Genomic DNA, 22,668 nt, shown 5'->3' on the forward strand with positions numbered 1-22,668 from the left:
TGACATTTTAGAAAGGAAAAACAAAAATTTAACCCAATAAAAGAACAGTGACCTTGATGCGTCTGAAGAAATGTACCTGATAAATATGAAACATATGCCTATTACGACATAGTTGTGTGCTGATATTTAAGTAATTTTACTGAAAACATATGAGGATGGAACAGAGGAGGTGCAGCAGGAAAGCAGGGAGATAAGTGTGAGGAAGCACTCTGAGATGCCAATCCTCCCCGAGCCTCACGTGGCCAGGAGGGCCGCCGCTGACCATGTGTGTCCCCCCCGGAGTCTCACTTAGCCAGGTGAGCCACCACTGACCATGTGTGGACAACATGAAGAGGCATGCAGACCTGTTCAACAGGATCCATGAAGATACCATCAGATCACTCCAATCAGCCTTAGACTCGGGCTGTTTTTGTTGGCAGGGTAACTGCTAGTTTGCAGTTAAGTGGATTGTGCTCGTAGGAGAAAAATAACAGCAGGGGCCAGCCTGTGGGGCCTCTTCCGTTGTGGCTGAGCCCATATGTCTCCCTGGTGCCCCACATCCACACCTCCCCCTAGAGCTCCTGGACCTACGCTGAGGTGGCCAACAGGACAGCACACCCTGCCAAGGAGCTGTTACAAACACGTCCCGAGGGAAGCAGTTCATTTCACAGTGTTTCTGCCTAACCTGAAATTTGGTTTGGGGAAAAATATTCAAAGTCCTTTGCTGCATTTTGTAATAAATTATGTCAATGTTTAATGTTTAAAATAAAATTTTTTGAGTAAAATTGAGCGTAAAATTTTACCAAGATGAAAAGAAAGTATGGACATTTAACAGTCCCATTTCAAACAATAGTTCCATGCCTAGTAAGAGCTTAATTTTTTCTGAGCATGTTAAATTGAGATTTGAGGGGAACGTCTTTTTCTGAGCATTTTATAGTCAGTCTTATCAGATTTAAAACATAGTTGTTTGTATCTCACCAGTTGTTTGTACTGAATAAAGGTCAAGATGTTGCAATGATGAAAAGTCTCAAATAACAGGTCTGACTCTCAGGGAGAGAGATTGTTATGCCAAAACAACTTTATTTATAAACAAGTGATATTTATATAAGAGCTCAAAATCAGTTTGATTGATTATTTTTACCCCCAAACATTTCAGTATTGTGTAAATAAAAGTCCCAAGGGACTTTGCAGTTAGTGAATTGTTGGTCATATAAAAGCAGTTTCAAATAGGCCAGTTGAAGAACCTCTCCTGACTGGCCTGACACGGTCCAGCTTGAGGCTACACTGGGTGTGTTGAAGGAGCTGTGTGCTCTTCATCACGTTTCCGCTTGAAGCAATGCCCAGAAAACCCGCCTATGTCCTTCATTTCAAGTCCTTGGAATGGGAGATAGTGTCCGTGAAGATCGTTACTAAATGCGCAGGGAAATGGCAACTGTGTGATTGTTCAGGCCATGTGGCCATCTGATAGGTGCCAACTGAATTGCAGCAACTATCTTCATACCTGAAGCAACTAGAATTTTCTCTCTGTAGGCAGGATACTGGGGACTGGAAAGCCATGTCCGTGGATGTTCTCCCTGTGACTGTGATATTGGAGGTGCTTATTCTAATGTGTAGGTCAGCGAATGAACGAAAAGCTTTGTGACAATATTCCTCACTTACATCTCTACATAAAAGCCCATTTTATTCTGAAACGTTTATGGTCATAGGTGGAGTTTATTTCATGACAAGCATAGGGCGACAAAAAGCCATGATCTAGAAACATTAACCAGAGCCTAACTGATTTATTTTACTTGGAATATTTTCAAGGGTAAGATGACAATTGTACTGCCTGGGTCTCCCATGAGATGACAGGATAGATGTCTGTGTGTCCTGTCCTGCCTAAAACCCTAGCCTTTTGCCACCCTGTAAAGAGAAGTCCTGTACTCTTCCCTTCCTAGTTTTAGAGCAGAATCTAGGCCACTAGGGAATAAGTGGCGACTTGATTTCATGGATCTGGATTAGCTCTCCGAGACCAGACTTGTAGAGCCCATGGCTTCTCACCGTCCTCCCTGAGGCAGTTGATTGATCCATTCAAAGGAAGAACCCAAACTCTGGGTAGTTAGCTCAGCACTTCCATGCTTGCATTTCACTCTTGTTGCCTCTATGTTTTTTCAGATGGGTTGGTTTTTCTCAGCTGTTCCCCCAGGGACGGGCAGTGTGAATGCCGACCACGTGCCACTGGCCGCACCTGCTCTGAACCAACCCCTGGCTATTTCTTTGCTTCTTTGAATTTCTTTGTCTATGAGGCCGAGGAAGCCACATCACCCAAGGACTTGCCCTTTGGTTTGTATTTCATTTATTCTCCTCGCAGACTTCATTTGATGGAACGTTAGTCAATACAGACAGCAGACCCTTGAGATCACGGGTGAGGTACCTGGAAAAGAATGGTTTGCCCAAAAGCACAGATCACAGTTGAGTTTGTTCTATCATAGAATTGGGGATTATATATTGTAGATTCTGGAGGGCAGAGTCTGTATTTTGTCAATCTTTGTATCCCAGTTCTAGCCCAGAGTCTGAGACATAAGTATGAATTGGATTAACTTGTGATAAAATGGACTTTGCTTTTTGATGCACCCATCAGATAGAATGTTTATTGAGCACCCACTTGCCTATCTCCCCCAGGACACTGTGACCCTGAGAGGGAAGTCAGGGTGTGCACCCCTTTGGCCATTGCTGTTCCAGTGCCTGTCTCATAGCAGGAAGCGGGCAGATCTCTGCTGATGAGTGAATGAGTGAGTACTGCACAGGAAGCTGTGTAAGAGTGCGCTCTGGCCCCCGGAAGTTGCTCTGGGGTTAGCAGTTGTCACTGAAGTCAGTGATGTTCACAGGAGCGTGTGGCTGCAGTGTCACTTGGTGCTCTACTTCATTTCTTATGAGTCACATTCCTGTGGGATATGTCAATGTAAAAACATCCAAACCTATAGGAAGTTTTATTTGAGCCAAACTGATGACAATTGCCTGGAAGCAAAATCTCAAGGGATTGAGAAAATGCTCCAGAAAATGACAGTTTTGCAGCTTCTTTTATACTTCATAATCAAAGGAGGGGTGACATACGGGGGTTACATGAAATCCATTGGTGGTAGATGAGGGGGGAGAAAGCAAAGCAGGGATAAATCTGGGACTGGATGAAAAGTAAAATGTATAGACACTTCTTTTACACAGGCAGGTATAGGTCAGCAGTCAACAATTAACACAATAACAATAACAATGAAGGATTTTGTGGTCTCTGCTCTGGTGGAGTGAAGGGTCCAGAAGAAAATGAAATTACCCTGACGTTCCAAAGGCATGTTATCCTAGATGCCAAAAGACAACTGACAGGTTCTGTTAAGGAGCAGATGGACCTTTCTCAGGGAAGATACCAGCCTTGGATGTGACTATCTGCCATGACCTGCTTTTATCTAGAAGTTTTTTATTTTAGACCCTGCTATGTGGTTACTTTACGTCCCTGAGTTTGTAAGGAATCCCCTGAGCTTGTCAGGTTTAGTATCTGCCCCTTTTAGTCCACAAATATTTTCCCTAAAAATATTTTTCTTAGAGTCCTGTTAGAAGTGCAGACACACACATGTAAAACAATTAGAGAAAGTATTATTAGACTCCCATGACATTCTCCAGCACGTGTCTGCAGCCATAGACGAGAACGGGACAAGGGGAAAGGCAATGTGAGGTGAGGACAAGGTCATGGGAGGTGGAAGTCTTCACGGAGAGAAGGAATGTACAAGTCGATCCTGAAGGCAGAATCTGGACAGAAGACGGGCACTCGTTCTCGTTTCCAGTCACTAAGTCATTATCGACGCCTCTTCCTTATCTGGACACTGATAGAAATTCAGAGATAAAGATTCATAAGTAATAAAAGAAATGCTACTACGAATCTTGGAATTTGCTCTTTCAGTGACTGAAGTCGGGGCAACAGTGGAGGCTTTCGCAGTCTGTGTCTGCTGACGTAGTGAGTGGGATCGGAATGAACAATGCTAAGTCACATTTTTCCTCGTGGTTTCTAACATTGTGTCCTTGTAATGCTGATGAAAAATAACTTTTGGAAAGGAATGTGTGTATTTATAGTTAGGCTCTACCTATCACAAAATAATAGAGGAAATATATATAGTTGTGTTGGCCCCGCAGTAGGAGGAGATAGGAGGGTGCTTTGTTCCAGTGAGGCTCCTGGGTCGCTTTGGGATGGGGACAGGTCACCAGAAAGATTAAGCCATTATTAGAAGCTTAAAACTTTCAGTCCCATTACCCTCCTCCAGGAAGGGGAGAGGGCTGGACATTGAGTTAATACCTGTGGAATGAAGCCACCATCAAAATCTCAAAAGTACTGGGTTTAGAAAGCAGCCAGGTTGGTGAACACATCTGTGTACCAGGAGCATGGTGTACCCAACTCCATGGGGACAGAAGCTCTTATGTCTGGGACCCTTCCAGGCCTCACCCTATGCATTTCTTCATCTGATTGTTTATCTGCATTTTATTATATTCTTTATTATATAATAAACCAGTAAGTGTAAGTATTTCTCTGAGCTCTATGAGCTATCCTAGCAGACTCCCTCATGAACCCCAATCAGGGTCCACCCGGCAAGCCTACTAGGGGACGATGCTCTCCCCATCTGGGGCTCTTGCACCCTTGCAACTGGAGCCATTCTAGTGCCTGAGGTGAGGCCATGGTGACATCCTCAGTGCCCGGGGCCAACTCGCTCTAATTGAGCCTTGGCTGTGGGAGGGGAGGAGAAAAGTGAGAGAATTGGGGGGGGGGGCGTAGAGAAGCAGTTAGATGCTTCTCCTGTGTGCTCCAACCTGGAATCGAACCCAGGACATCCACACACAGGGCCGACACTCTACCCTGAGCCAACCGGCCAGGGCTACAACCTCTACTTCTGATCAGTGAAAGGGGAAACAGTCTTACAGAACTTAGCTCTTAACCTGTGGCAGCTCATGCTAACTCCAGGTAGATTGTGTCAAGACTGAATTAAATTGTAGGCCAGCCAGCTGGTGTCAGAGACTGATGAACATGGGAATAAACCCACACATGTGGAGTCGGGAGTGTTGTCAGTTTGGTAATAGCATGAGAGTAAAGGAGAAACCAGAGTATTTGTTCTATACAACTGCAAATACAGTTGTTCCCATTTTCAAATAAGAACATACAAAACAAACATGATTACCGAAATAGACTGGCCCAGGCCGGTTGCTCAGTGAATAGGGCGTCGGCCCGGCATGCAGACATCCTGGGTTCCATCCCCGGTCAGAGCGCACAGGAGAAGTGACCATCTGCTTCTCTTCCTCTGCCTCTTCCACTTCTCTCTCTCTCCCCTTCTCGCAGCCAGTGGTTCAACTGTGTTGGCCTCAGGCCCTGAGGATGGTTTGGTGATTCCTGCATCAGTTGCAGATGGGGGCTACTGGGTAGATCCTGGTGAGGACACATGCAGGAATCTGTCTCTCAATCTCCCCTCCTCTTACTTAAAAATTATATATATATATATATATATATATATATATATATATATATATATATATGCACACACACACACACAAATAATAAATAAGACTGTTACTTAACATTTATTCAGTATGCACCGTGGGATGGGTGCTGACAACAGTGGTATAGGGTACTATCACATATGCTACTCCAGCTCCAAACTGTGAATGGAGTGACTTACAGAATCCTTACTCATCCCTCCATAGCTTGAAGAAAAATATTGGGGATACAGAATGGGTTTAAAAGGCAAGAAAAATTGCTTACTGAATTGGAAAGTAATACGTACAACGAAGGAAAAGAAATTAAAGATGGAGTTGATGTTAGTGTCTAAAGTTTAATAACATGAATAATTTTACTCACTGCTAAGAAAATTATATATAAAAAGGATTTAAGTTAGACATCATTTAATTATTTCCATATTTATTGAACAAATATTTATTATGTGCTGCTGTATAAATAAAACTTCTACTCTTTTAATGCTCTGTGCTTTGAAATTTATGTACATTATCTTATTCAACTTTCCAGACAGCCTAGGTATTATCATCTGTAATTTCCAGATGAGGGAAAATATCAGAGAGGTTAAGTAACTTGCCCAAAGTCAAACAGCTGGTAAACAGTGGGGCCCAGATTGAGGCCCCAGTGTGTCACTCTCAAAACTTGCACTCAACCCATCAGTATGTTGTCCATCCATATGAATAATGCTGAGCTTCAGCCTGAGAGTGGCATGGAGAGGGGTTCGAGTCCTTGCCCTCCCAGGGTTTTTAACTATAGCTACTATATTTACATAGATAGCTCAGGATGGGGGCAGCACCATCAAAAAGGAGAGTCAATTAGTGCATTCGGATTTCAGAACCATGAGTGATCCTTTATAAAACATGTAGATGATTTGGCTTGACACTTGCGAACAATAGGGTTTCAATTAATAGACTAGGTGAGAAGACAGTGCAGCCAGGAAAAGTTGTAAGGAGTGGCTCAGAGGAAAAACAATGCTGTTCTATTCTCAGGTTGAACAGGAAGTTTACATAGGGAAGGCATATTGGGAAGCGGCATTAGATTCTCCTATTAATGATGCTAAATTGTATTCTCTGGACAATGAGAATTCCTTGAAGCTTTCTGAGCAAGGGAATGATGTGCTGAAGCCTACCCTCAGGATTCCTATAAACACAATCCACCCCAAGAAGCCTGGAAGGAGGGAGAGCAGTCCTCAGGGGTCCAGACAGGAATAAATAAGGGGCTAAGTCAAGAAGGAGCAGAGCAAAGACAAAAGATGGAGATGTACAATAGATATGAAAGAGCATGAATCCCAGATCACACCTGATGAGTAATTATTGTAATACTCAAATTGGAGAACTAACTCTCTTGGTGGGTCTTCAAAAGGCTGTGCACAGATATACCTCAGAGATGTTGTGGGTGCAGTTTGAGACCAGCACGATAAAGCAAGTCATAATCTTTTTGCTGGTAGAGGATCTTGTCTTCTATTTGTAAAGAATAAAATTTTTTTTTAAAAATGCAGTATCTGAGAAGCACAATAAAATGAGGTATGGCTGTATATATATTTGTCTTAGCCCATTCAGGCTGCTATAACAAAAATACCATCGATGAGGTGGCTTGTAAACAACAGAAATGTATTTCTCACAGTTCTGGAAGCTGGGAAGTCCCAGATGAAGTCACTGGCAGTGTCAGCTGAGAGCCCACTGGCAGAGGTGGCAAAGGAGCTTTCTGGGGCAGCTCTTATAAGGGCACTAATCCCATTGATGAGGGCTCCACCCTCATGACCTAATCACCTCCCAAAGCCCCCACTTCCAAATATTTCACATTGAGGCTTAGGTTTCAACATATGAATGGGGGAGGAAGGGCAGGACACAAACATTCAGTCTATAACAACATCCTTGCTACTCAAAACATGGTCTGTGGACCATTAATATTGGCAGCACCTGAGTTCATTAGACTCAGAGAATCTGAAGCCCCACCCAAGACGGAGTCAAGACTATATCTTAACAAGATCTCCAGGGATTCATATGCAGTTTGGAAAGCACTGGTTTGTTTTCTTATAGAAAGTACCTATAGTCACAAAAGTGAATATCGATTGAATTTAACAAAGTATAGAATTTAATATGGATTACTATTAACTATGTACTAAACCATAATGTGTTTTCTGTATAAGATTATTTAACGTGTTTATAATTTTGTGTGACAAGATGGACATAATAGGTGAGGAGAAGAAAAAAGAGGAGGACCAGTAAATAATCTTAGTGTGGCCTGTCAAAAGGGTCCCCCTCACAGGGCTGGAGGAGCTGGTCAGCAAGCGTGGCTGAGACTCTGAGCAGCAAACACTAGCCTTAGAAGTTCTTCAAGCGGCACTGCCAACCTCGGGGCTGCATGACCATGCTGAGCAGCTGAGGCACCTGTGAAATTTAAAATCTCATTTATAAAACAAACAATGAAACATCAACCAAGTGAACACCAATGTCCATGGTACAGTGAAAACTTGGACACGAGCAAATGGAGAGTCTAACTGGGTTAGCAGCTGAGTGACTAAGGAGAAGATACAAATGAGAAGCCCACAAAACCCAGGATTTTAAGGAAACTGGAGTTGCGGGAACGGTCCTCTGCTTCAGTCTGTCTGGTGCAGCTTGGCTATCCTGGCATAACTCTCGTGGGAACTCACAAGGCCAGATCCTACCAAGTGGCAGAACTGAGAGGCCAAAGTTACAACAGCTAACAATATTGGAATCTTTGTACTGTGGCTATTGTTGATTTTCTACAACTTTCTTGACATTTCATATTAAAACATAGTGTTTGTCCTCAGAAACATTGATACGTAAAGACACATGTAGCCCCATGTTCATTGCAGCACTATTCACAGTGGCCAAGACATGGAAACAACCAAAAAGCCCTTCAATAGAAGACTGGATAAAGAAGATGTGGCAAATATACACTATGGAATACTACTCAGCCATAAGAAATGATGACATCAGATCATTTACAGCAAAATGGTGGGATCTTGATAACATTATACGGAGTGAAATAAGTAAATCAGAAAAAAACAAGAACTACATGATTCCATACATTGGTGGACTATAAAAACGAGACTAAAAGACATGGACAAGAGTGTGGTGGTTACCAGGGGTGGGGGGAGGGAGGACATGGGAGGAAGGGAGGGAGAGAGTTAGGGGGAGGGGGAGGGGCACAGAGAACTAGATAGAGGGAGGCGGAGGACAAGCTGACTTTGGGCGAGGGGTATGCAACATAATTTAATGACAAAATAACCTAGACATGTTTTCTTTGAATATATGTACCCTGATTTATTAATGTCATCCCATTATCATTAATAAAAATTTATTAAAAAAAATAATAATAAAACATAGTGTTTGTACTCTTTCTTAAGCACCCTGAACCCATTAGAGAAGAATAAACATTGTCCCAGTTTAGAATTTCACTAGTGTAGCATCCTTTAAAAAGAAAACTCAGGTCTTAGAACAACCAAAATTTTCCCATTTTCAAAGAAAAAAACAAAAATTCATAAGCTGCCTCCGTGGCTGCTTAGAACAACCAAAATTGTCTTAGAACAACCAAAATTTTCCCATTTTCAAAGAAAAAAACAAAACATCTTAAGCTGCCTCCGTGGCTGCTTCCTGAGCTATTAAGTGAAAATCATAATTCCTTTTTTTTAAATGGTCTAATCTGAAATTCTTGATCTATGATATAAATGGGTCTTTTGTTGCTTGCTTACACTCCCATTTCTTTTCTAAGATATTAGCAACAGTTTTGCCTACATGTGTTGTGTATTTACAGCAACAAGGAAACGATTTCATACTTGACAAAGGAAATATCATATAACCCGAGGAGCAGTGAGAAACAGGGCGGACTTGCTGAGGAGCAGAGGGAGGTAAGCACGTCCTCACATCACCGTCTGTCGCGTGGAAAACAGCTAGCCCGGTGAGGCGCTGCGGATGGCACTGGAGGCCCTCGGTAATGTCTGCTCTTGTTAGCCTCAGGAATAGAATGCAGGAAAGAAGGCGCAGCTCAAGCACACTGCTCATAAAAATTAGGGGATATTTTATCACTTCATATTCATTTTGAAATATCCCGTAATTTTTGTGAGCAGTATAGTTACAGCCCCCGCATAAAACGTCAATACTTTTATTTCTTTTCACAAGTTTCTGGAAAGCTGGATTCTGCAGAGTTGGAGAGTCAGGTACTGTGAATTCACAATTTCTTGTCATTTTAGTGAGAAAAGGCACAGTGCTGAGGAATGGCTCTCCTCCTAGTCGGTGAAAAAAACCACGTGACGTCCCTGGGGATGGTGCCTGACTACACACTCGATTCCCAGGCGATGTAATCAGTCAGTGCTGGTGTGAGTGCCAGGACATGCCACCCCCTCAGGTCCTGCCTCCAGGGGCTTCAGAGGCTGGAGGACACCTGAGGACCTTACAGCCAGCCAGCTCTTATCCACTCAAAGTTGGGGCTGCTTTAGCCCAGTGTGTTGGTCCGTTCATTCACTACACTGGGCTCTTCACCCAGAGTTCTGTGTGCATGTGCATGAATGGGCTTGCTGGGAAAGCAAATGCAAACAGGCACTGGCTGTCTTGTTTACAAACCTAGCACCTGAAACAGTTCATTTCATATGAGACCTTAAGTGAATGGAATGGTTGAATGGATGATGACAGAAGTATTTAGCCATGGAAACTGTCCTTAGATTGTTGCTGGGAAATGAGCCCTGTACACAAACAGTGTGTGCCAAAGAGGCCAGGGGCATAAAAGAGGTGCACACACACGATGCGACTGCAGGTGAGCGAGAACACTTCCAGCTGACAGGGTCAGCAAAGGCTTCGTGGTGGCATTCCGCCTTCTGTGCCCTGCGCACCAGTCACGGGGGCTTTGCTCTTTCTCCTGTTTCTGTCACGACACTGTGTGCCCACAAAACCTTCTCTGGCTCTCTGGGCTTCTCAGTCTGAAGTCCATCTGAATGAGAAGAGTAAGGAAGGAGTCACTGTTCCCGTCCCCAGCTCCCTGTGACACAGATCAGTCCACCTCAAATTTTACTGTGTGTAAGTATAACCCAGGGAGCTTGTCTCAAATGCATATTGCATGGACTTACCCTTGAGATGCTGAATCAGAGATTCTGAGACTGGTCAGGAAATGTGCAGTTTGCCAAGCACCCCAGGGTGATTGTGATACAATGGTCCCTGGCAGCACCTGGAGAAGCACTGCTCTAAGCCTTCATAAGCTACTCTCCTAACTCTTGCCTGAATTGACACTTTTGTATTATTGATTTGCAGACATCAACCCATCCCTTAAGACCCAGTTCAGAGTCATCCTTCTCTGCAACTCCCTAACCTGCCATCTGTACATAATTAATTGCTTCCATTTCTGAGGTCTCACAGATCATTAGTTTTCAAACTATAGGTCATGCCTTTTAATAAGAAGGTGATGAAATCGATGGACAGGGTCAGTTTAGCACAACAGAAGAATACAAAAGATGGGCATATTTTTTGTGAACTTGTGTTTCAGTTTTACATAAACATGCGCATGCCTGTGTGCTGACTTATTGTCTCAGGTTGGGCTCCCTAGAAGCAGAGATTACAACAGATTCACATGAATGTGTATTATCATGGGATCACTCAGCAGGAGAAATCTGAGAGAAAGTGGGGCAGTAGGATGGGGAGAAAGAGAAACAAGAATGGGGTCTGGGGTTCCCCAGGGAACCCTAGAAGCATAAATTGGCACCACAGAGTTGTCCTCCCTTGGGCCACCTGTTATATTCCCATATCAGTCTGTCAGGATGGTGGGCTGCCAGGGCAGACGAAGGTCACATCCCAGGTGGCTCCCATCAGCCAAGAGCAATTGTCAAGAGAAGGGAGCAGCAGTAATAACCGCTAACGGTCACAGGAGCTGGTGGCTATATAGAGTGGCATCAACTAAAGTCCACTCCTTGAATGCTCATACCCATATACAAACAGGGCTCAGGGCAAAATAAAAGTTAATGCTTCTCTCTCTCTTCTTCTTTCTCTATATCAATGGAAAAAAAATTTGTGTGTGTGACAGAGACAGAGAGAGGGACAGATAAGGACAAACAGACCAGAAGGGAAAGAGATGATAAACATCAATTCTTCATTGAGGCACCTTATTTTCTCATTGATTGCTTTCTCATATAAGCCTTGACCAGGGGGCTACAGCAGACCTACTGACTCCTTGCTCAAACCAGCAACCTTGGGCTCAAGCTGGTGAGCTTTGCTCAAACCAGATGAGCCCACGCTCAAGCTGGTGACCTCGGGGTTTCAAACCTGGGTCCTCCTTGTCCCAGTCCGATGCTCTATCACTGTGCCACCACCTGGTCAGGTGGGAAAAAATTTTTTTAATAATTTTTTAAAAATTAGAGAAAGGGACCATCGAAGTTAGTAAAATATAAAGCGTTTTACTTTCTTCCATAGCCTCGCTCTTGTCAAAGTGTTTTATTTGCTATTTAGTGTTGTTCTATGTAAAGAAATACTAAAATTTTAAATTATTAACATGAGTTACACTAGTCATCACTGTATTAGTAATGCCAGTTTTATCTGCAAACATAAGAGCATTTAACTTCTATGCATCACCACTGAAATTACACAACTTGTAGTTTGTAGTCAGATATGCATGTGTATTTTTTTCCTCCCAGAACAACAGGACTGAACACAAAACTGAGTCTGCTGTTCCGATCTCACTGCTCGGAATGTATACTTGGTATCAGTACTCTTACCTTCACTCCCTGATGAGTCAGGGGCCCGGGAGCAAAAGAAGCTAAGAGTTGTCTGTGTCTCCTTCTTCTCTCGTCTGGTCTCCAGTGTAAGTTGTGGCTCGGTGGCTGACACACGGCGTAGATGAATAATGTGTTTCTTGGAATGCCTTCGCCTTCTTTCTGCTTTCAAGTTCTGGCTGGAACAGAAAGCTGGGCTTCCTGGAGCTGTCCATGCCCCTGCTACTCAATCAGAAAGGTAACACGCTTCCTTTTCCCTCCCTGTGAGTCTCCCTGAATGCCCATGAATAGTAGGTGCACTTAAATTCTATGCTCATGGGCATCACGGCCCTGCATGGGAGCAAGGCAGCAAGGAAGCAGACACACACTGTGCATATTCCTTCTGCTCCTGTGCAAGCCCCACCACCCCAGAGACTCCACTTACAGGACAACTTTAAAGATAAAATTATTATTTTAACATAGGACCTTCTGTGTGTGGGGCCTATGCTCCTCCACGGGTTGCAGGCCCAGGAAGCTGACCCTACCCATTTGCTTCTTATGTTAAGTACATCCCATGCAGGCCCAGCTTCTCCAGGACTCTCACTGGTCACAATTCCTGGGAAAATTTACAAAAGGAGATTATCCCCCCCCACACTGCAGTTGATCCCAAGGTTGCAACTTGATAGTACCTTCCTCCTTTGCTTCCAGCCATTCTAGATTCCCCTGTCTTCAACTAGCATTTCAAGGGTGGGATGGTCTAGACCAGGGGTCCCCAAACTACGGCCCGTGGGCCGCATGTGGCCCCCTGTGGCCATTTATCCGGCCCCCGCCGCACTTCCGGAAGGGGCACCTCTTTCATTGGTGGTCAGTGAGAGGAGCATAGTTCCCATTGAAATACTGGTCAGTTTGTTGATTTAAATTTACTTGTTCTTTATTTTAAATATTGTATTTGTTCCATTTTGTTTTTTTTACTTTAAAATAAGATATGTGCAGTGTGCCTCTGAAATTTAGATTTCACAGGCAGCTAAGAGGAACAGGAGGGCCAGTGCATAGGGATTTGTTCATAGTTTTTTTTTATAGTCCGGACCTCCAATGGTCTGAAGGACAGTGAACTGGCCCCCTGTGTAAAGAGTTTGGGGACCCCTGGCCTAGACCCTCATCTCCAGGGTTGAGCCCCAGGTCGCCATGCCCTTATCAGGCCACCTGTGTGGGAGCTCCGGAAGTGCCTCAGGGGCTCACCTCAGTACCTTACACATTCCTTGTGTTCTCATTATACAGCAACAGCCCTACTAGCTCTGGGGATTCCTTCCATGCTTGCTGGTCTACGGGCATGAGAAGCCCAAGGGACTATACAGCAGCCATAGCTTTACGGTTAGTGGACTTCTTTGTCCCTGCCCAAGAATCAGGGCGTCTAGACCCACAGAGCCTAATGTTGCAAGGACAAGAAGCCCAAGTTCTCATGGTCACTGGAAGTGATAATGAACTTGGCTACTCCTGTTTGGTTCCCAGACCCATGTTTTTTCCCTTTGGGGGACACAGCATCACATAAACGCCATTGATTCAAGGAGTAAATGACATTCTAAAGAATACTTTCCCACCTCACAGGGTGCCACTTCTCAGCTAGTGAAACCGATGCATCTTTACGGGACCCCACTCTACCCGGCATTTTCACAGGTCAGCATTTTCTGGGTGGCACAGCTGTGGAGGAGCAGTGGTTCCCAAAGTAAGGTGGCAACTGCTATACATCTTTTGCTGTAAATTGGGTCCCTTGGGTTGAGGAGATGTGGCGTTTTCCCGAATCAGATTATCTGAGTCCTCAGAGAGTTAGTGCTAAGGCCATGGTGTGTCTGATTCTCACTGTGGAAGACCACATAATATCACCTTGGACCAAAGGACCCAGTTCACAGTCCTTCAATACAGGGGACCAGTGTACTGTTTTGTGAACTCTCTGTATGGTCCAGATCATTTTGGGCTGTATTGCTACAGAGAGCAGAGAAGGCAAAACTGAATCACACTACTGCTCGTTTGAAGTAAATGCAAATTGCTTCTGTTCCATCCATGGGGATGGAAAAGAACACATTTTGCATTTCCACAGCTGCATATCATAGACCAGGATGGTGTTGATCTACTCTGATAAAGATATTCCATCTAGCAAAACAATACAAGCAAGGACTACAATTTGGTTATGTTTGTGTTAAGTTTGTAGTGGGAATATGATCAGAACCACCACCAAGTCTTGAGAGTGACAATTTGAAGATGGCTATGACTTGAAATATTGTTTTTTATTTACTATCTTGGCTTGGTAGGGGTGGGTGTAGGTTGACCATGTCACAAGCTTACACTTGACGTTTCCTACTGTAAGGGTTCATACCCTACAGGTCAAAGGATCAACATCCACTACTAAGGAGGTGCACTCAAATGACATATTCAGGAACTGGAGGAAACAGCCAGTGTGTGGTTCAGTAAACCAGAGACCCACTGTGAAAAGGGCCTGGGCCAGGACTCCACTTACCAATGACCCTGATGTGTCTCTCTATTCCCATAGGGGGACTGTCCTGGCACTTTGGGAACCTGACTCTGCTCCTTTATCCACCAACCCTTAGAAAAACCTAGATATTTTCCCTTCCCCAGAAGACTCAAGTAAATAACTATAGATCTTTGGGAAATAAGTGAGAGGGACACGCTTCCTGTGGTGTTGAAGCATCGTTCCTCAGTTCTCTGCGGCTGCACACCAGGCGTCCTCAGTGCCATCACGCATGGGGCTCCGCTGCCAGCCGACAGTCAGAGAGCCACCCCCAGAACTGCATCTCAGACCTACTTTCAGGTGAACTGGCATCAGCTGTCTCAGGTCAGGTGCCATGGAAACAGAGCCTGACTGGATTACGGTGCAGGTGATTTATTAAGGAAGTGTTTTCAGGAAAACTCTGAGTGAAGAAAGCAAGATAGCATAGAGGAAAGTGTAAGATATGGTCTCAGGTAAAACAAACTTCGGGTCAATCCCCAGGGATTTCAGAAGTATTAACTGCAGACAAAGTTGTCCTGCTACTTGAGACAACCAGGCCAGCCTTTGGGTGCCAGCTATCTTGGGGGCGGGGGTGGGGTGGGGCAATGGGGGAGTGTAGCAGGACAATTGCAGAGGTCCCCAAACTTTTTACACAGGGGGCCAGTTCACTGTCCCTCAGACCGTTGGAGGGCCACCACATACAGTGCTCCTCTCAGTGACCACCAATGAAAGAGGTGCCCCTTCCGGGAGTGCGGCGGGGGCGGATAAATGGCCTCAGGGGGCCACATGCGGCCCGAGGGCCGTAGTTTGGGGACGTCTGCTCTAGAGAAGGGAGCAATCCACAGCAAGTGGGTGATGGGTGTACCAACCAAGTAAAGGGGATCTCAGAGAGGCACCTGCAGCATCTGCTGCAATTGTGAAAGTGTGTTTATACTATTTAAAAAATGTTGCATATACATGACTTTACACATACTGCTGTCTATTGAAGCCTGGGGGTATAGCTTCTTATTCACATTTCTATTTCCAATGCAAGATTCTAAACTGCTCTGTGGCAGGGACTCTGCTCTGTCCTATTCATCCTTGCATTCCTAATTCAGAGGCTGACATTGAGTTGTTTCTAAATAAACATTTAGCAAATGAGAAGCAGTTTGGGATAGATCACGAAAACTTGAACTCCAGGCTAAGTAATCTGGGCATGATTCTGTGGCAGTTGGAGTTAGAAATGCTCATTGGCAGTATTGTAGAGTCTGTATTGGACTTGGGAAAGGAGAGAGAAAACAGCCAAGAGGCTGTCGCAGCACTGCAGGCAGAATCCCACGGGGGCTGTGAGTCTGGATAGGCAAATGCAAAAGCCATTAAAATAATTATCTACAGGATCCAGAGGGCCCCAGGCTGACATCTAGCACAGAGCCTTTCAGAGATGTTAATCAATCTAGTGAGTGAGTTTTGTACTTATCTGCCCCCAAGCAGATAGAAGACCATTTCTTATGTTTGCATGGAAGAAATATCTAAATAATCAATCCATGTGGGTTTTCTCATTGTCATCACACACATTTAGGAAAATCCATGAAGTAGGCATGGGAATATTTTCTTTCTCTCCACATTTTGTCCAGAATCCTACAATCACATCTGAGAAACCTGAGGTCATCAGTATGAAATTTGCTCAATTCGTTAGCACATGGAATACTTAAAATTTAGGTGGTTTCCAGTGACAGTGCTTTCAAATCAAGCATTCTACATGTGACATCTGTTCTAAAGCTGCAGAGCGAACATATTACTCTAGGCTGTGTCTTGGACTGTATCCTGGGGGGAATAATTTGTCCATGACTCAGATGGATATACACATCAGGAAATGCTTGAGTTTCTTTTCCTTTTTTCTCTGAACTCTTACAAGCCTTGAATGTAGGCAAAGCTGTATGCATTTCCCTCTAATTTTAGGGCTCAGTAACTCTTGGCCAGGTGCCTGCTGTTCACATTGTTTTCCGAGAGCCAGTTCCCTGGATGCCTGTTACATGAACTGGACCCGGATTTGCCAGGGTCCTCCCTGGAGCTGGCTTAAGATTTGCTGTCAGCAATATTCCCTCTCCCACGGACTTCACCATGGCCGTTCGCTATGAGATTCAGGTATCCTTTCAGTCCAGCATATTCAGTGGTGAAAAGCTGAAATACATTCTCGCACTGTTTTCATTCTAGTCTTGCTAGATATGTTTATCCTAAAATGACTTGCAAAAAAAATAGAACATCCAGAGAGCATTCTTCACCAAAGGGTTTTTTAAAGATATTAAAGCAACATAGTGAGCCATGTGCACACATGCTTTACTCCAGGGAGAGAAGCTAAAGTTGGAGTTATATATTCAAGGCACTGGGTTTAAGGAAGTGGTGATGGAATGTTTGTATAAGAATAATGAATAACTAAAATAACACAAATCCTGCTCTCCTGGGACATTTTTCCTAAAAATTTAATAAACTAACATATGTGCAGAGATTCAGGCTCAAGAGATGCAGAAGAGGCATTTGTTTGAATTTGATTTTTCCCTGAAACAAGAGAAAAACTAAAAGTCAGCGGCTTCTCTTGCCTTGTACTGCTTTACTACCCTTCCCCTGCCTTTTGAGAAATAGCTGAGACAGAACAGAAAACAAATGAGAAACTTTTCTTTGATAATCGGAAATCCTGCAGACCCTCTTCCCCTATAAAATGTTTTCTGTGGCTTGGGGGAAAGTGGAGCCCCGAGTCTCTCTGGAGACCACGTTTTGGAAGTGCTCACTGTGCATTACATGGCCAGAGCTGCTGACCCATTATGAAACTTGAGATGCCATAATTTTCCATCTCCCACTTACAAATGAAAGTCCAGGGACATCAATGAACTTTGACCTAGTTAGTATGACAAGAAAGTTGTTAAAAATATATATATTTATATATATAAATTTTTCCATAGAGAAGACACATCTGACAGCTTTAAAAAACTTTTCCAAATGTTAAGGCTTTCAGAGCATATACTATAAATTTTTATATATATTTATGTATATATGTATATATTATACACATATTAACACATCTAGTATATGATAATTTTTAAATCATATAATTTATATAATAATATTTATGTAATAATACAAATACATATCCTTTTGTGAAGGATTCTAAATTTTAATTTTTGTTCTGTGACTCATGAGCATGATGAATTAACTGATGCTTTGGGTGACAGGGGTTAAAGATAAAACATGGCAGAGTACTGGGGCTTTTTCAGGCTCATGATTTATACAGCTGTGGCCAGAAACAACATTCCTCTACCTGGATGACTATTCAGACACCAGTGAACTGAGCCTGAGAGTGAACCTCTAAGGCTTTTTCAACTAGAAAATTCTGTTTTTCACGTGGGCTGTGGGTTGCAAATTCGATTCCATGCTGTTTTCATCAAGTATATGTTTACACGTGCAGACAGGCCCCCAGGCCGTCACGGTGACATGATCTGTGTCGTGCCTGCCTAGCCTGCAGCTGACTGGGCTGTCCGGGTTGTGGTGAGCCCCCCTGGAGGGAGTGAGCCTGTGCACACGAGCCCCTGCCGCAGAGGTGCAGCCTTTGGCTTGGCTGGCAACCGCCAGGTACACGTAGGCCCTGACTCAAACGTGGAGGTTTCTGAGAATTTTGTTCATCCATTAATCATGTGTATCCAGGAACTAATAATGGGAAAAGAGATGTGGTAAGGAGACTAAGGCATGCTCCTTTCCTTGTCCCCCATGATGAGATGTGAGCAAATGTAAGCCACCTCAGTCAGGGTGAAACACCCAGCCTAGCTTATTTCAGTCACATCTGTGAGGCAGAGGTTCCAGTTTTAAGGCCACTTATTTGCTTCATCAGAGATTTGTGGCAAAATAAAACAGAGAGCCTACTGATATCGTCAGGTAGACAGGATGAAGACATTCGTATTATTCTTTCCCCACGGCAATCATGACAACGCATGGCCAGTAGTTTCCAAGGCTTTGCTCCTTGGTGCAACCCACAGAAGAGCCCTGGAGAATCTGAGCATGCACTCCCTGTCCGCCCAGCCCACCTCCACCTGGCCACCGCCCCCAGCGGAACCCAATTGCAGCATAGGTGGGATGCTACCAAACACTATGGTCACTTTGTTATTTAACTGTACCATTGTCACTGAGTTTTTGCTTTGCTTCTCTTCCTACAGAATCGCGCTGCTTCCCACATCCATCTGTTTAGAACCAGATGTACAACATTCCATTGATGTCTGTTTCTCCCAGCCTTTGGAGGGAGCATCCTACACTCATTCACACATCCTTGTGGATTCTGTGAGTATCATGAGCTTTGTGGGTGCTTCCTTCTGAACCAAGCCCCAATATAATTCTACTATTACACCGTCTGGTGAAATGTTTCTTGAGAAGTGTAAATGTATGTCTCATTATAAAAATCAACTCCTCTCCATAAAAGTCACCTAATAACAGTTGCAAATCTTGCAGAACAACAGTATATGCGGGTAATGGTTTGAAGTGTTTTACATATTCTACTATTTGGTCTTATAGAGTCAACAACTCCATAAAGTACACACTGTTATTATCCTCATTTACAGATGACAGAACTGAGGCACAGGGCCACAGAGCTAGCAGCGAAGAGTCTGACTTCAGCACCCTTGCTCCGAGCCATGACAGCACATTGGCATTACAGAGACTTTAGGGGGAGATCCCACCACTTACTTATTCTTGTTTTGCATGTTCCCATATGCTTTTTATACTGTTGTAATCAGAGTGTTTATACAAGAATGTATATAAATGGTTTTCATTTCATATTATATCATGAGCATTTTCTTATCATGTTTATGAAGTTTTATTTTTAGGAAGTATGCATAGTATTTCTTTGAGTGACTTTTTTTAGCAAGAGAGAGATAGAGACAGAGACAGAGAGAAAGAGACAGAATGGGAGACAGACAGAGAGACAGGAAGAGAGAGAGGTGAGAAACATCAACTTATAGTTGCATCACCTCATTGATTGCTTTCCCATATGTGCCTTGACCTGTGGTCTTCAGCAAAGCCAGTGACCCCTTGTTCAAGCCAGGGGCCCTAGGCTCAAGCCAGAGATCTTGAGCTTCAAGTCAGTGTCCTTGGGCTCAAGCAAACAACCATGAGGCCATGTCTATGATCCCACGCTCAAGCCGGTGACCCAGTGCTCAGGTTGGTGAGCCCGCGCTCAAGCCAGATGAGCCTGCGCTTAAGCCAGCAACCTCAGGATCTTGAACTGGGTCCTCTGCATCCCAGGCTGACACTAAATCTACTGCACCAGCACTAGTCAGGCTCTTTGATTGACTTTTAAAATTTTTATTTTTCAGGTACAATTTACACTCAGTGTTATTTTATATTAGTCTCAGGTATACAGCATAGTAGTTAGATAATCATATTCTTTACAACGTGCTCCTCACCAAGCATTCCAGTGCCCACCTGGTACCATACATAGTTATTACAATATTGTTGACAATACTCCCTGTGCTGTACTTTACATCCCATGACTGTTCTGTAACTACCAATTTGTACTTCTGATTCCCTTCATCTTTTCACCCAACTCGCTAAACCCTGTCCCCTTTGGCAGCCATCAGTCTATTCTCTGTGTCTATGAATGTGTTTCAATTTTGTTTTTTCATTTATTTTGTGTGACATCTTTCAGCATCTTTCCCCCAGAGTTGGCCACAGGCAGTCCTTTCAAACCTCTCTCTGTGCACAGCTTCAGAGCCAGGCTTGTCCCTGGCAGAGCTTGGCACTGAGTAAACTTACGTAGTTTCCTTACCTCTACCCCTACTTGTGGAAGAGTTGCTTCTAGTTTTCACTATGTACAATTGGTACATATTTTGTTTAATTTTATTTCTTTATTTTTCAGAGAGAGGAAGGTAAAGAGAGAGAGTAAAAGAAACATCAATTTGTTGTTCCACTTATTTATGCATTCACAGGTTGATTCTTATATGTGCCCTGACCAGGAGTCAAACCCGCAACCTTGGCAGGGATGACACTCTAACCAATTGAGCTAACCAACATTTTTCAATGTTTTAAAATATAGTCCCATTTACCCAGGGCTTTATGGCTCTTGAATTAACTTTATTGATTTCTGAAAGCTATTTTTCAATTAATTGTCAGGATTATCAGTAATGTATGAAAGTATCAGTTTCATCCCATCTTCAGAAGAATTGTATAGAATTGTTTAGGATTTTTTTAAGTAATTTTGCATATAAATATAAAATTGTATTTTTAGTCCTGGGTGGGTAGTTCAGTTGGTTAGCTCATCGTCCTGAAGTGCAGAGGTTGCTGGTTCAATCCCCAGCCGGGGCACATACAGAAACAGATTGATGTTCTTCTCTCTCTCTCTCTCTCTTTCTCTCTCTCTCCTTTCCTCTCTCTCTAAAATCAATAAATAAAAATTTTTCAAAAAATCAAATTATATTTTTAAATATTTGTGAGGATCTTCTAATATCATAATTTAACTGGCAAACGACACCTACGAAAGCACCTACGAAAGTCGCTGGAACCCCGCAAACCCCGCCGTGCCCTTGTTTACGGTTGTCTTCTGCCTCCAAGCTGCCAGGGCAGAGCTGAGTGCTTCTGACAGAGCCTTAGGGCCTCGACTCCAAAAACATTTACTATCTGGCCTTTTATAAGAAGTTTGTTGACCCTTGACTTAATTAGCCATGTATCCATATTTTGTAAATGTGTCTTCAAAGTTCAATTTTTCACCATTGAATGTTTTAAATTTATACCCTGGAGCTTTGTTATTTCACCGTCTACTCTAGAATTCCATATAAGGTAGCTATATCTTGGATTTTATTCAACAATGTCAACTATTACAACATCAAAGATAACCATTGTTTTAAGATCATTATACCAATAGCAGGTTGTAAGATTTAACTGAAAAGGGAAGGGGGGAAGGAAGGAAGGAAAGGAGGGAGGGAAGGAGGAAAAGGGAGTTAAAGAAAAAGGGAGGGAGGGAAGGATGGAAATAAAGAAAGAAACAAGACATGCAGTTATATTTGACGGTGGTATAAATAGTCTCAAATAGTGCCCTAAGATATTGCATGAAACATGCTTATACTAAATAAAAGTTATTCATTGTTTCTCTGAAATTCCAGTTTAATTAGGTGATTTGTATTTTATATAACAGTTTTAACCAAAGTGGCCTAAAGCCTCTGCACCTGGAAGGCCATACAATACTGTGGGAGTTCTACCGTATTATGGTAGAAAAGAAGTAGAAAGTAGAAACAAACTCTTGAGGAGGAAATTCAAACTATATTGATTCCCCTGGCCACACAATTTATATTCTCTGCTGAGAAGCTTTAAATAGAACTGTGCTCATGAACCAACATGTGAATTACAGAGAAAGAAAATCATATCAAACCAGTTTACTTCAGAGGGAAAAAAAGCTAAAAATTGGGAACCAGTCAGAGTAAAGAAAGGGAAAGGAGGAAAATAAGGAAGTCTTACCTCACTAAGAACTGCTATAATAATAATGGTCATAAAACTCCAATTTATAAGAGGCAAATACTCCTCATTTTAAACCCATATCATAAATATTTCTAAACTTCTTGAACTCCAGAGATTATCACTTGCTGCTACATTAAATGCCTCCATTCAAGTCACTCATTCGTCACCCACTCACTGAGTGTGTACAGCTAGGCACTGAGCTGGCCCCTCCAAGAGCACTCAGCCTGATACAGAAGACAGCCATGTAAACAACATTGTGTCAGTGATGTTTGATAGATACATAATACAGATAGGTAATTTGAAATTAACTTAAAAAATATGTCCTTTTGATCAGTTTTCAAGCAGTTGTTCTCTTATATAAGTATGAAACCCCTAAAACCTAAATAAAAATTGAGTAAGCTGAGCTTTGCAAATTGTCAGAAATGTCAGAAATGGCTGTAGATCCCTGTTTTAGGTCCCAGTCCTGAGAAGTAGAAGCTGAAACGGGACTTGGGGATGTGA

At 43.1% G+C, this 22,668-nt stretch overlaps 1 protein-coding gene across 1 annotated transcript in view; it reads left to right on the forward strand.

The window, feature by feature from the left end:
- LAMB4 (laminin subunit beta 4) overlaps positions 1 to 22,668 on the forward strand; it is a 106,940-nt gene that overhangs the window by 39,125 nt on the left and 45,147 nt on the right. Inside the window, 8 exon segments of the mRNA XM_066342371.1 lie at positions 1,510 to 1,589; positions 2,153 to 2,277; positions 7,757 to 7,782; positions 9,239 to 9,322; positions 9,324 to 9,374; positions 16,639 to 16,824; positions 18,190 to 18,292; positions 18,872 to 19,002. Of these exon segments, the coding sequence (XP_066198468.1) occupies positions 1,510 to 1,589; positions 2,153 to 2,277; positions 7,757 to 7,782; positions 9,239 to 9,322; positions 9,324 to 9,374; positions 16,639 to 16,824; positions 18,190 to 18,292; positions 18,872 to 19,002 (786 nt within the window).

The sequence above is a fragment of the Saccopteryx leptura genome, chromosome 6 (assembly GCF_036850995.1).
Source record: "Saccopteryx leptura isolate mSacLep1 chromosome 6, mSacLep1_pri_phased_curated, whole genome shotgun sequence".
Classification (NCBI taxonomy): domain Eukaryota; kingdom Metazoa; phylum Chordata; class Mammalia; order Chiroptera; family Emballonuridae; genus Saccopteryx; species Saccopteryx leptura.